Consider the following 12417-nt stretch of genomic DNA (forward strand, 5'->3'; position numbering starts at 1 on the left):
GATGCTTGCTTCTGTCATTAAAAACCTACACTAGAATTTATTTTTGAACTGTTTTGTTTTCCTATACAATGCCTTTAAAACTGAAAATAAAATGTTTAATCTTCTGTGTTTTCATTACATGCTGTCGCAATTTTATTACTCATTTAAAAATAAGATTATGCAAAGTAATAAGTGATCTCTTCTGTTTAAACCCACCCCTAAAAAGACAGAGGCTCCTGTGAGAGAGGGTAGGACTAATGCCATACATAAACCAAAATCTGTTTTCCCCACCATAGTTTCACTCAATCAGGATTGCACAAATATATTTTATTTATTTAAAAAAGCTCTGCAGAAGTCATACCATATAGAAACTATTTAACATGATTTTTTTTTCAGGGGGGGGAGGAGTTCTATGCAATAGGAAAAACATGGATATATACTCATGTGCACACATCCCTTCCTAGTTCTTTTTTTCCCTCTAAAATAAATAAATTAATAACTTTTAGTGTAAAGCTTAACATTTTGTAAATCACGCATCGTCTTTATTTTTATAGCTGTATTATTTTTATATTCCTATCAGCATTAATCCTGAAAACTTTACACTGAGTGGAAGGGAAAGTAAAACTGCAGTTCTCATCAATTCAATACAAATTATTAAAAGCTAGATGAATAAAAAAAGGCCAATTGCTGATATTTCCAAAGATAAAATCTGTCTTCTTTTAACTATAAAGACTCAAACTTTCACATTCTACATGAGTATCAATCTTATAAGGAAATAAAGAAATGTAAAGCCAGTTCAGACAATCAATATTTTAATTCTGTCTTTTCAGGACATCACTAGTCTGAAACAAAAAAAGCTACTACAGAAACTGAGAGAGCAGCAAAAGCTCTTAGGTGGTGATAGAGAGGAAATGTCAACATCTAACAGTGGGATTGCCCAGAGGAGTCCTGGAGCATGGCATTGTGTCCGATGGAAATAAAAAACCAAACAAACATTAATGTATCTTAGGAGTTGTGTGGTATTTTTTTTCCTTTAATGAGGAAGAAATCGTGCTGCTTTTTTTTTTTCCCCCCCTTGTGCAGGTAGCTTTATTGAAGTCGACAGTGAAATTAGTAATGACACTGAGTTTCCAGGTGAAATATTTAAAACATCACATGCTTCCTCTGAACCTGATGAGACATTGGCTGTTGAAGCAGCAGCTACAGAACTGGAGCAGGAAGGAGATGATGGGGCCACAGAGAACCTCCTTAAAGACGCTGCTGAAGAAGTGCAGCTGACTATTCATCAGAATGCTGAAACCAAAAAAGACAGGGAAGGTGCAGTGAATGAGTGGCAAGATATTAGTTTGGTAATGATACTTGTTTTTTGTTAGTTGTATTGAGTGAATAGTAAAGTAATTTCCAGTTAAATTGCTTTTCTAAAGGACACTATTGAATGGACACTTATGGCAGAACTATTGTGTGCCTCCTTTAACTTACCGGCTGCTTCACTGTCTTGTTCATTTGTCTGCTTGAAAGGTACAGAATATATTGAGCCTGGTTTTTCAGAGTTGCTGAGCACCCACAACTCCAGATGAAGTCAGCGGGAGCTATGAGCGCTCAGCTCTTCTGAAAAACATACCTATTTATATCTTTATGATGTATATCTTTATCTTCATTAGGAGAGTATGAAAACAGGCATCTGTGTGAATTAGTGGTGCACAGGCTCCTATTGTAATGATAGTCAAGCACATATATATGTATAAACAATATATACTTCTCTGGTATGACCAAACTTTGCTTTTATTTAATATGCAGGAGGAATTGGAAGCTCTGGAGAACAACCTTTCTGTTGAGCAAAACATGCTTCAGGCTCAAAAACAACAGCAAGAACGTATTGCTGCCACTGTAACAGGACAGATGTTCTTGGAAAGTCAGGTAATGTTTATTGAAGGTCATATTGACATTAAAAATAAAAATCACTGTTTGTACCTCTTGGCAAGTCAAACAGTATATCAAACGCTATTTACAATGTTTAATTCTGGATCACTTTTCTCACTTACGAGCTTGTTTTCTTTCCTCAGCCTACTTGAGAGAGTATTAGAAGAAGAACATGTGTCTCAGATTCAAAATGCCTGAAATAACTACTGTTACACTCCGCAGTTACAGTTTATATTTCATGAATAAATAAGGGAAAATATCTTCCCTTTTTTTTTTTTTCAAGTATCAAGCTTATATTTTTTAGTGTGGGGCAAGAGAAGGGAGCAATAAGATTGAATAGAAATTAAAAAGCCTTTATAAGGTGAAATGCAGCAACTTGTATGTACAATTTTTGAAAATATACACAAACAATTGTTCTCCAAGTTCCCGGAAGGAAGTACAAGAAGTAATGGGCTTAATCTACACCAAGGAAGATTTAAGTTAGATGTTAGGAAAACCTTTCTAACTATAAAGGTGGTTAAGCTCTGGTATAGGCTTCCAAGGGAGATTGTGGAATCCCTATCGTTGGAGGTTTTTAAGATCAGAACACATATCAAGGATGATCAGCACAGGACTTCCCAAGGTCCCTTCCAGCCCTACATTTCTATAATTCTATGAAAACTAAAAAAGTCTTTTGGATTATGCTTGGGTGCGCCATATCAGGCTTTACAGACTGTGTTCATTTTTTTGCATTTCTTACCAATTGAGGTCATGTTAGTAGCTGATTTTTTGGAAGTGTAAGTACTCTCTGTGTCAGGCTCTGGTTACTGCACATCTACACAATAGTATTTTTTTGAATCCTTACAGAATTTTCACTTTTGTGGGGCTTAGATTTCGTGTTTATCATAGTCGAATGAAAAGTATGCTTGAATGCTACCCCCCCCCCCCGACTTTTTACCTTTACAACATTGTATCATTTTATATGGAAAGTCAGGTGGGAGCGAAACCCCTCCCCCCTCACAATAACATAGAATCACTCTAATTTTAATGCCGGTAAACTGTAGTCAGTTAAGGTTTCCTGTAGATTTTTAAGGTCAGAAGGGACCATTATGATTATTATCTGGCCTCCTGCATACCACTGGCCAAAGAGCCTCACCCCGTAATATCTGCATCAAACCCATAACTTTTGTTAGAGCTATAGCATATCTTTTAGAAAGAGATCCTATCTTGATTTAAATACTTATAGGTTTAAAGGTATCTGGTTTTGATTAAAGACTATACTGACTTGACACCCCATGAAATAACATACAGTGGTGGTATAAATGATCTAATATTTGTAAACTATGTTCCAAAATACTAATTTGCAGGTTTTCTTTGGAGAAAAAGGAGGATCGTTCATACGGTATACATTGTGTCCCAGTTTCTCGGATTAAAAGGCTTCCTCATACTTTCACCATGATGTGATTTTAACCCCCCACCAATTAATTGTACTTTGGTAAGAGCTTGAGATATTGAAAGCCACATGATGGCAGACAGACTATTAATGCTGTAACTGAGCCTAATTTAACAGTAAAGCTGAGCAAATTGTTTTGAAACAGACTTTAACAGGGCACAGAACACAGTTCAAACAAGGGTTCTCTGAAAAAAATTAATCGTGCGATGAGTCGCATTGTTAAACAATAACGGAATACTGTTTGTTTAAATATTTTTGGATGTTTTCTACTTTTTTAAATATAGTTAAATTACAACAGAATACAAAGTGTACTGTGCTTACTTTATATTTATTTATATGATTACAAGTATTTGCACTGTAAAAAAAACAAAAGAAATATTATTTTTCAATTCATCCTATACAAGTACTGTAGTGCAATTTCTTTATCGTGAAAGTTGAACTTACAAATATAGAATTATGTACAAAAATAAAACTGTAGAATTTAAGAGCCTGCAAGTCTACTTAGTCCTATTTCTTGTTCAGCCAATCACTCAGACAAACAAGTTTGTTTACATTTGCAGGAGATAATGCTTCCCTCTTCTTGTTTACAATGTCACCTGAAAGTGAGAACCAGCGGTCTTGTGGCACCGTTGTAGCCGGCGTCGCAAGATATTTACATGCTAGATGCACTCAAGATTCATATGTCCCTTCATGCTTCAACCACCATCCAGGGGACATGCGTCCATGCTGATGATAGATTCTGCTCGATAACAATCCAATGCAGTGTGGACCGATGCATGCTCATTTTCATTATCTGAGTCAAATGCCACCAGCAGAAGGTTGATTTTCTTTTTTGGTGGTTCGGGTTCTTTTGTTTCTACAGTGGAGTTTTGCTGTTTTAAGACTTCTGAAAGCATGCTCCACACGAAGGCACTTCAGATTCTTAAACCTTGAGTTTAGTGCTGTGGCTGTCTTTAGAAATCTCACATTGGTTTCTTCTTTGCATTTTGTCAAATCTGCAGTGAAAGTCTTCTTAAAATGAAGAACATGTGCTGGGTCATCATCTGAGACTGCTATAACATGAAGTATATGGCAGAATGCAGACAAAACGGAGCAGAGGATGTACGATTCTCCCCCAAGGAGTTCAGTCACAAATTTAATTAACGCATTATTTTTTTAACAAGCGTCTCAGCATGGAAGCATTTTCTTCTGGAACGGTGGCTGAAGCATGTAGGGGCATGTAAATACCTTGCAATTCCGGCTACAAAAGTGCCATGCAAATGCCTGTTCTCACATTCAGGTGACATTGTAAATAAGAAGAGGGCAGCATTATCTCTGTAAATGTAAACAAACTTGTTTGTCTTAGCGATTGGCAGAAGAAGAAGTAGGACTGAGTGGATTGGTAGGATCTGAAGTTCTACATTTTGTTTTTGAGTGCAGTTCTTGTATGAGGCAAATTGAAAAAACGATTTCTCTTTATCGTTTTTGCAGTGCAAATATTTGTAATGAAAAATAATGTACACTTTGATGTCAATTACAACAAAGAATACAATATATATTATAAAAATGTAGAAAAATATCCAAAATTACAATTGATATTCTATTGTTTAACAGTGCGATTAAAACTGCGATTAATCACAATTAATTTTTTTGAGTTAATCTCATGAGTTAACTCTGATTTAATCAACAGCCCTAAAAAATGTAAACATTATATCTTTGGTAGCATTAGATAAAAATGAATAATATCAGCCTGAAAATACTATAAAATGATCCACTAATGCACAACCATGCTTTGCAGAAGGGAGGAAGGAGAAGAAATGGGGGAGAGTAGTTTCCATAGATGGGGGGGGGGGGGGAAGAAATTGTGTAGAGAGTGTACATGGTACATAACTGGAGTTATGTCACACAACAGCATATTTAGCAGAGTCCAGTCAGAAACTTGTTTATCAGAACACCTTTCTAAAGATGATTTATCCGCACCGCTGACCCATGTAAACATACCATTCATTCATATTACAATAAGAATTTTTAGAAATACAAATACAAAAATTCTAGGATGTTATTGCTACCTTTCATGGTCAGAAGTACGGCTATAAAATTACTTGCCCACAACTGTTTGTCTTCCTGTTTTATGCTACATCATTTATAGAAGTGGAGCACCCTTCACGTTAAATCATTGCAATAGTGAAGTCCAAAGCGAACTTCCTGGAATCTGTAAATTGGGAACACCAGAATTAAAGTGGTGTCTGCTGCCAAACATGCTTGAGGATTTTTCAAGCCTTGTAATACTTCACTTTCCTAAAAGAATATTTATATGAGTAACTTGTATGAATTAAACAGTTAAGGAGGCTGAGTGTTTTCCCCTCTAAGTTAGTGATCTACATAGCCAGTTTTCAGTCATTTTGGAATTGAGAAGTACAGGGAGAAAAATTTAGAGGGAGCATTTAGCTTATCCAAGAGACAGTTAAGGGGTGACTTGATCATGGTCTACAAGTACCGACATGGGGGAAAAGATTTCTGATTGCTAGATTAAACAGCCATCTGCTAACAGCTATAACTAGATCCAGTGGCTTGAAGCTGAAAGTGGACAAATTCAGCCTGGAAATAAAGCACAAATTTTTAACAGTGAGGATAACTAAGCATTAGAACAACTTAGAAAGGAATGTGGTGGATTCTCTGTCACTTGAAGTATTTAAATCAAGACTATGTCTTTCTGAAAGGTATTCTCTAATTCAACCAGAAGTTGTGGGTTTGTTGCAGAAGTTACTATGGGAAATTTGATGGCATGTGTTTTGCAGGAGATAAAACTAGATGATCAGATAAGACCTCAAAATCTATAAAAACTGATTTCTGTTCTTTTGTCTCTGGACTTAGATACTTTGTTCCTAGATATATTCTATTAAAAAGAGAGCCAATGGACACATGCTTTTGAAGCATGTTCTGTTCCTGTTCCTGCACATATTTGCATTAAATACAGCTTGCCTGACACCTTATATTCTTGAACTGTCGTCTTCCATACTAGCTCACATTTCATAGTAATGGGTTTCCTCACAGAATAAGGTGCTACTTGCCATGTGTTAGGCTTATGGAACTGAATCCAAAGAGAGTATAGCTGACAAAATAATGACCTATCCAACTGGTGAAGGCTGCTTTCTTCCTTATGAGGTCAGCATGGCATCTCGGTTGGAGAGCTGGGGATGGCGGGGAATGTCCCTGCCCCCATCTCCTCTCCAGTTCAGCTCATCCTGGGTACAGGATGGGGCTGGGGGGAACTGCCATTCCAGACCCCATCATCACATCTTAGGGCTACCTCCCCTAGAAAACAGAAAACCATGATAGGCTCGAGTGGGTCAGAAACTAAAATCCTCAAACTCCACCAAAGTAAGGTGATAGTGTAACAGTTGACTTTCCTGGCAGTACTTGTAAGTAAGATAAGTAGGATTTGGCCCCTTGACTTTTTAATGTAAATTGTTTAGGTTTGTTATGAATGGGTAAACATTATCCAAATGTGAACCAAGCTCATTTTTGAGTCAAGCAGGCATGTATTATGAGCTATCCTTTTCGATGAAGTATTAACCCCACTCCCCACTTTCTGTAGGAACTTCTCCGTCTGTTTGGTGTTCCTTACATTGAAGCACCCATGGAGGCAGAGGCTCAGTGTGCTGTCTTGGACCTTACTGATCAGACCTCTGGGACAATCACTGATGATAGTGATATTTGGCTATTTGGAGCGCGGCATGTTTATAAAAATTTCTTCAGTCAAAACAAGTATGTGGAATATTACCAATATGTGGATATTCAAAACCAGCTAGGTAAGGTGCAAGTTCTTATATGCTGGATATATTGTTTGTTTGCTTGTTTTTGATAGGCAGTTTTGTTCTGTATCTTTTTAATACTGGAACTCATTCAGAATCATATAACTATTGTGGTGATAACTTTTATTGAGAGAGATCAAAGTCACATCAGATACCAGCCTTTTATGTTGGTTTGTGCATGAAGTAATCTGTCTGAATTCACAGCCATCTGTTGCACTGGGGCTAGGCTAGTGACCTAATTATGATAGTAATAGTGGCTACCATGTATGAAATGCAAGTCTGTTTTCTGGTAAACATTCACATTTTGTGTGAAGAAGAGAAAAAACTATGCATAGTTTTAGTCAGAGCAAATTTATATAGGCAGATTACAAACTTCTCTAAATAGAAGTTTCTTTTGGACATACTGACAAACGTGTTATAAAGGGATCTAATGGATTAAATCACTTTGTAGAAAGATTTTCAATGACTAATTAACCCATGGTAATATTTTTCCTTCTGATTGCTTGTGGAAGATCAAAGATGAAAAAAATATACTGGTCTGAACAAAATTTTTAGCCATGGTACATAGTAAACTGTTGAACTTTTAAACTTGTGTGTCTGTCACCTAATTTATTAGGAACAATTTCTGCGCATTCCAGCTCTTCCTCAGCCATTACTTTGGCAAAACTACCACAAAACTCCTAGTTTAGAGATTTGAAACAATATTTTAATGTGGTTATTGATGATTGATCATGCAAAACTTTTCAATAGTTTTACGTAATGGAAAAAGTATTTGTTTTCCTGCTGTGGTTCGTTCTCCCAGCAAAGTCATTTTTGTCCAGTTCTGTGGCTGATGTGATAAACACTTCTTATTTCTATATGCAAGAGTAGCTACAGCAGTTCAAGAAGATAAGTGGAGAAAATATCAAAGTTGGGGTGTGAGTGTATAAAAGCAAGTATCTTTTTTTTCTCTGATTACTTTATTTGTGCCTTTGTCGCAGCGGTTGCAATTTCTTATGTGGAAAAGAAGTGTTCTGAAATTATTTGTGTTTTTAACTATCTGTGATATATTTGGTTTTGGTCTGTTTTGGGAAAAAATCAGTTTCACTTTGTCTTCTATCTTTCCTGTTCTTCCTTTCTTTTGCACATGGTTCCCTATGCCCAGTGGTCTTTCTCTCCTGCTGCCATGGACATACAGACATTCTGATTAGCTGCCTGATGGACCATCCTAGCATGCAAGCTCCTCCCTTCTCCCTCTCCATTGAAGTAATTTCTGGAGTAAGCTGGTGGATCCAGTCCCTGAGTAGTGGTTCTGGTTTTTTGTCCTCTTGTAACACCAATTCCTAGTAGTGGCAGCTAGGTTGATGTCTCCTCTTCCTTTCCAGCTGTTTCAAAAGAGCCTGGAGGCCTGTAGGTACAACTTGAAACAATGAACATCATCACCCTGTCAACACAGTGTGATCAGCCTCCAGCCAGGGAGCATAGACCACACAGTTTGAGAACCACTGCTTTTAAGCCATTTGAATACTGTGATTCCAGACTGCAGAAGGTTGTGTGCAGCAATGGTTCTGTCTCTGAATTCCTGATATCAAAGCCACTAAACTTAGGTCAGAATTGAAAATGGGGTGAGATGTAGATTTTCTTTTTTTAGATGTAAAATAACTTATAGGCCAAAAATTAATGAAGTCCCCAGGGTTCCAAACAGCATTTAATTTTGACTCTAAGGGGTTGTCAGATACAGTACCTTAAAGCAATCGCTAGTGGTTGGACCAGCAGTAATGTTTTGAGATTGGTCCAGAATATAAAGCAAGCCCTGACCTTGAATCAGAGTAGCTTTGATCTCTGTCAATGCCTGTGCTTTTTCCTGTTACTGTTTTTATTTTCAGATAATGTACTACTGTTGTCTGTGGGAGAACAGAGCTTAAATTCATAGAATAATGTCTGGTTTACGTTTTCTGTCTTGCAGGGTTAGACAGAAGCAAGTTAATTAATTTGGCCTATTTGCTTGGAAGTGATTACACTGAAGGAATCCCATCTGTTGGCTATGTAACAGCAATGGAGATTTTAAACGAATTCCCTGGGCATGGAATGGAACCTCTCTTAAAATTCACGTATGATTTATTTGATTTTTTTTTTCCATAATGCAGATGTTAGTTTTGCATATTTTTCTATCACTTTAACATGTAACAGATATTGCGAATATAGGTGAAGAGTAGGGGTTACTATAGAAAACAACATAGCTATCATAGGTTTGGAAGGGATCTCAAAAAGTCACAAAGTCCAGCCCCCTCTGCTGAGGGAGGACCACATACACCTAGACCATCCCTGATAGGTGTTTCTTCAGTGTTTTCTTAAAGTCTTCCAATGGTGGGGATTCTACAGCCTCCATTGGATGCCTATTCCAGAGTTAGCTACCCTTATAATTAAAAAGTTTTTTTCTAATATTTAACCTAAATCTCCCTTACGACGTAATGGGCTCAATCTGCAGCGTCCTACATTCAGTGAAAATGGAGAACAATTGATCACAGTGCTCTTTATAACAGCCCTTACTATATTTGAGTACTGTTGTCAGATCCCCCCTCAGTTGTCTTGTTCTCCCCCCCACTCCCTGCCTGCCCAGGTGCTGCTCTGGGGGACAGAGAGCCGAGGGGAGTTCTCTCTCTCCCCCAGCCCGAGCCCACAGTCCCAGCTGAAGCCCTCACCTCCCCCCACACTCCAACCCTCTGCCCCAGCCCTGAGCCCCCTCCCACACTCCGAACCCCTCGGCCTCACCCCCCGCCACATGAATTTTGTTACGTGCACCAATATGGAGGTGATGATGTATCATATGTCACCCCACATATTGGTGCATGTAACAAAATTCATTCCACACATGCGTGGGAAAAATTAGAAGGAACACTGACTGTAACCCCGAGATGCTTTTTAGTAGTACTACCACCTAGCCATTTATTCCCCATTTTGTAGTTGTGCATTTGATTTTTTTCCTTAAGTGTAGTACTTTGTGCTTGTCTGTCTTGAATTTAATCTTGTTGATTTCAGACCCATTCTCAAATTTGTCAAGGTTATTTTAAATTCTGATCCTGTCCTCCAAAGTGCTAGCAGCCCCTCGGAGGTGGTGTCATCTACAAATTTTCTAAGCATACTCTACACTCCATTATCTAAGTCAGTGGTTCTCAGCCAGGGGTACACAGAGGTCTTCCACGGGGTATGTCAACTCATTTAGATATTTGCCTAGTTTTACAACAGGCTACATGAAAAGCACTAGCAAAGTCAGTACAAACTAAAATTTCATACAGAGAATGACTTGTTTATGCTACATTGTATACGATATCAGTGTTTCCCAACCTGGGGGTTGTGGTTTATTTTATAATATATGGTAAAAATGAGAAAGTAAGCAAGTTTTCAGTAATAGTGTGACTGTGACACTTTTTTGTATTTTTATGTCTGATTTTGTAAGCAAGTAGTTTTTAAGTGAGGTGAAACTTGGGGTAGACAAGACAAATCAGCCTCCTGAAAGGGGTTCAGTAGTCTGGAAAGATTGAGAACCTCTTCTGATTGCCTTTTTTGTCCCTTGTTAGCTGTAACTCATTTTTTTCCTTAGCCTTTCCGATTTTGCCCCTTCATGCTTGTGCTATTCTTTTGTACTTCTCCTTAGCTATTTGGAAAGGTTTCCATTTTTTGTAGAACTCCTTTTTTATTTTCAGGTCATTAGAGAGCTCCTGATGGAGTCATATTGGCTTCTTACTATCCTCCCTATGTTTCCTTTGCACTGAAATAGTTCGCAGTTGTGCCTTTAATATTGTGTCCATGAGAAACTGCTATGGGACCTTACCTACCTGTTCTCTGAGTTTGTTAAGGTCTGTCTTTTTGAAGTCTATTGTCCTTATTCTGCTGCTCTTACTCCTTCCTTTCCTTAGAATCATGAAGTCATCATTTCATGATTGCTTTCACTCAGATGGTCTTCCAGCTTCAGATTAGCAACCAATTAATCCCCGTTGGTCAGAATCAAGTCCAAATGGCTATCCCCCTGACGGCTACTTCCACTTTCTGATAGAAGAAGTTGTCCTCAATGGATTCTAAGAAGTTAGCAGATATTTTCTGTAATATGGGAAAAACATGTCTGGGTAGTTAAAGGCCCCCATTACTACCAGATTTTGTGTTTTTTAGATATTTCTGTTTGTTCTAAAAATGCTTCATCCACCTCCTCTTCCTGATTTGGTGGTCTATAGTAGATTCCTACCATGATGTCTGTGTGTAGCAGCAGGCAGATAAATGGAGGAATTCCTACCTAAAGTATCTTTGTGCCGTTCGATTGTATGTTTCTTGGGGCAGAGATTGTGCCACCTTGTTGTTTGGAAATTGCCAATCATATCTTGGCGCTACTGGAAACAAATAAGAAATAATAATAATAAAGAGTGTTTAAGTTCTCCTGATAGCCCTTGATATTGTAAAATGTATTTTACTGAAACAATTGTATGTCTCTCTCCTCCTATACTGTTCAGTGAATGGTGGACTGAAGCTCAGAAGAATAAGAAAATAAGACCCAATCCACATGATACTAAAGTAAAGAAAAAACTGCAGCAACTGCAGCTGAGTCCTGGCTTCCCAAATCCAGCAGTAGTAAAAGCTTACCTGAAACCTGTGGTGGATGAGTCAAAGGGGTCATTCATCTGGGGAAGGCCTGATGTAGAACAGATCAGAGAATATCTTTTTACAATCCTATCTGGTTGGAGTTGTGAACCAAAGTTGCTTTGATAGAAAAGAATGCATGAGTCTATTAGTAAATTCAATAACCGAGAATCAAACTCTGATTGTCTCACTTGCGTGAGGAGTGATATTGTAGTCTCACTCACTTCAAGCAAAGGTAAGATGAGGAGGATTTCACTCTAAATGTAAACTGCAAACAAAATCAGTGATTCCATCCTCACTTTATTTGTACTCCCTTGCCACAGTGCACGTATTTCTTGCACTGATTGCAATTTGAGATACAGCACTGTGTCTAAAAATAGATGGTAATTGATCCATAGTTAGCTAACTAAATGAAGCCTCTGGTGTATATACAAACATTGAGTGTTTTTTCTTTTCTTAAGGTTAACATATTTTTACAACAATATTGGATGTAGCCAGATGGATCTTTTTGTTGTTTGAAACACAGTTTATGAATAATAGAAAAGAATAAGCTTTTCTGAAGACATTTGGGATAATACTGGTGATAGTTATTAAACCTTGAAATTTCCTTTGATCTTACAGTGAAAAAACTTTTAGGTACAGTATCCTTTTTTTTTTTTTTTTTTTTTTTTTTTTTTTTTTTTT

The 12417-nt window shown here is 37.5% G+C and overlaps 1 protein-coding gene across 5 annotated transcripts in view; it reads left to right on the forward strand.

Annotated features, from left to right (window-relative positions):
* ERCC5 (ERCC excision repair 5, endonuclease) overlaps positions 1-12417 on the forward strand; it is a 37846-nt gene that overhangs the window by 22541 nt on the left and 2888 nt on the right. For 3 of the 5 annotated variants that reach the window (XM_073349098.2, XM_073349088.2, XM_073349077.2), the window contains exons 11-15: positions 1063-1328; positions 1777-1896; positions 6909-7122; positions 9071-9215; positions 11607-11807. In XM_073349098.2, coding sequence (XP_073205199.2) covers positions 1063-1328; positions 1777-1896; positions 6909-7122; positions 9071-9215; positions 11607-11807 — 946 coding nt within the window. Of the gene's footprint in view, positions 1-1062; positions 1329-1776; positions 1897-6908; positions 7123-9070; positions 9216-11606; positions 11808-12194; positions 12384-12417 lie in introns of those variants that run through there. The other 2 variants (XM_073349106.2, XM_073349116.2) reach the window with 2 other exon arrangements.

This window comes from Lepidochelys kempii, chromosome 1, assembly GCF_965140285.1.
Source record: "Lepidochelys kempii isolate rLepKem1 chromosome 1, rLepKem1.hap1, whole genome shotgun sequence".
Lineage (NCBI taxonomy): Eukaryota > Metazoa > Chordata > Testudines > Cheloniidae > Lepidochelys > Lepidochelys kempii.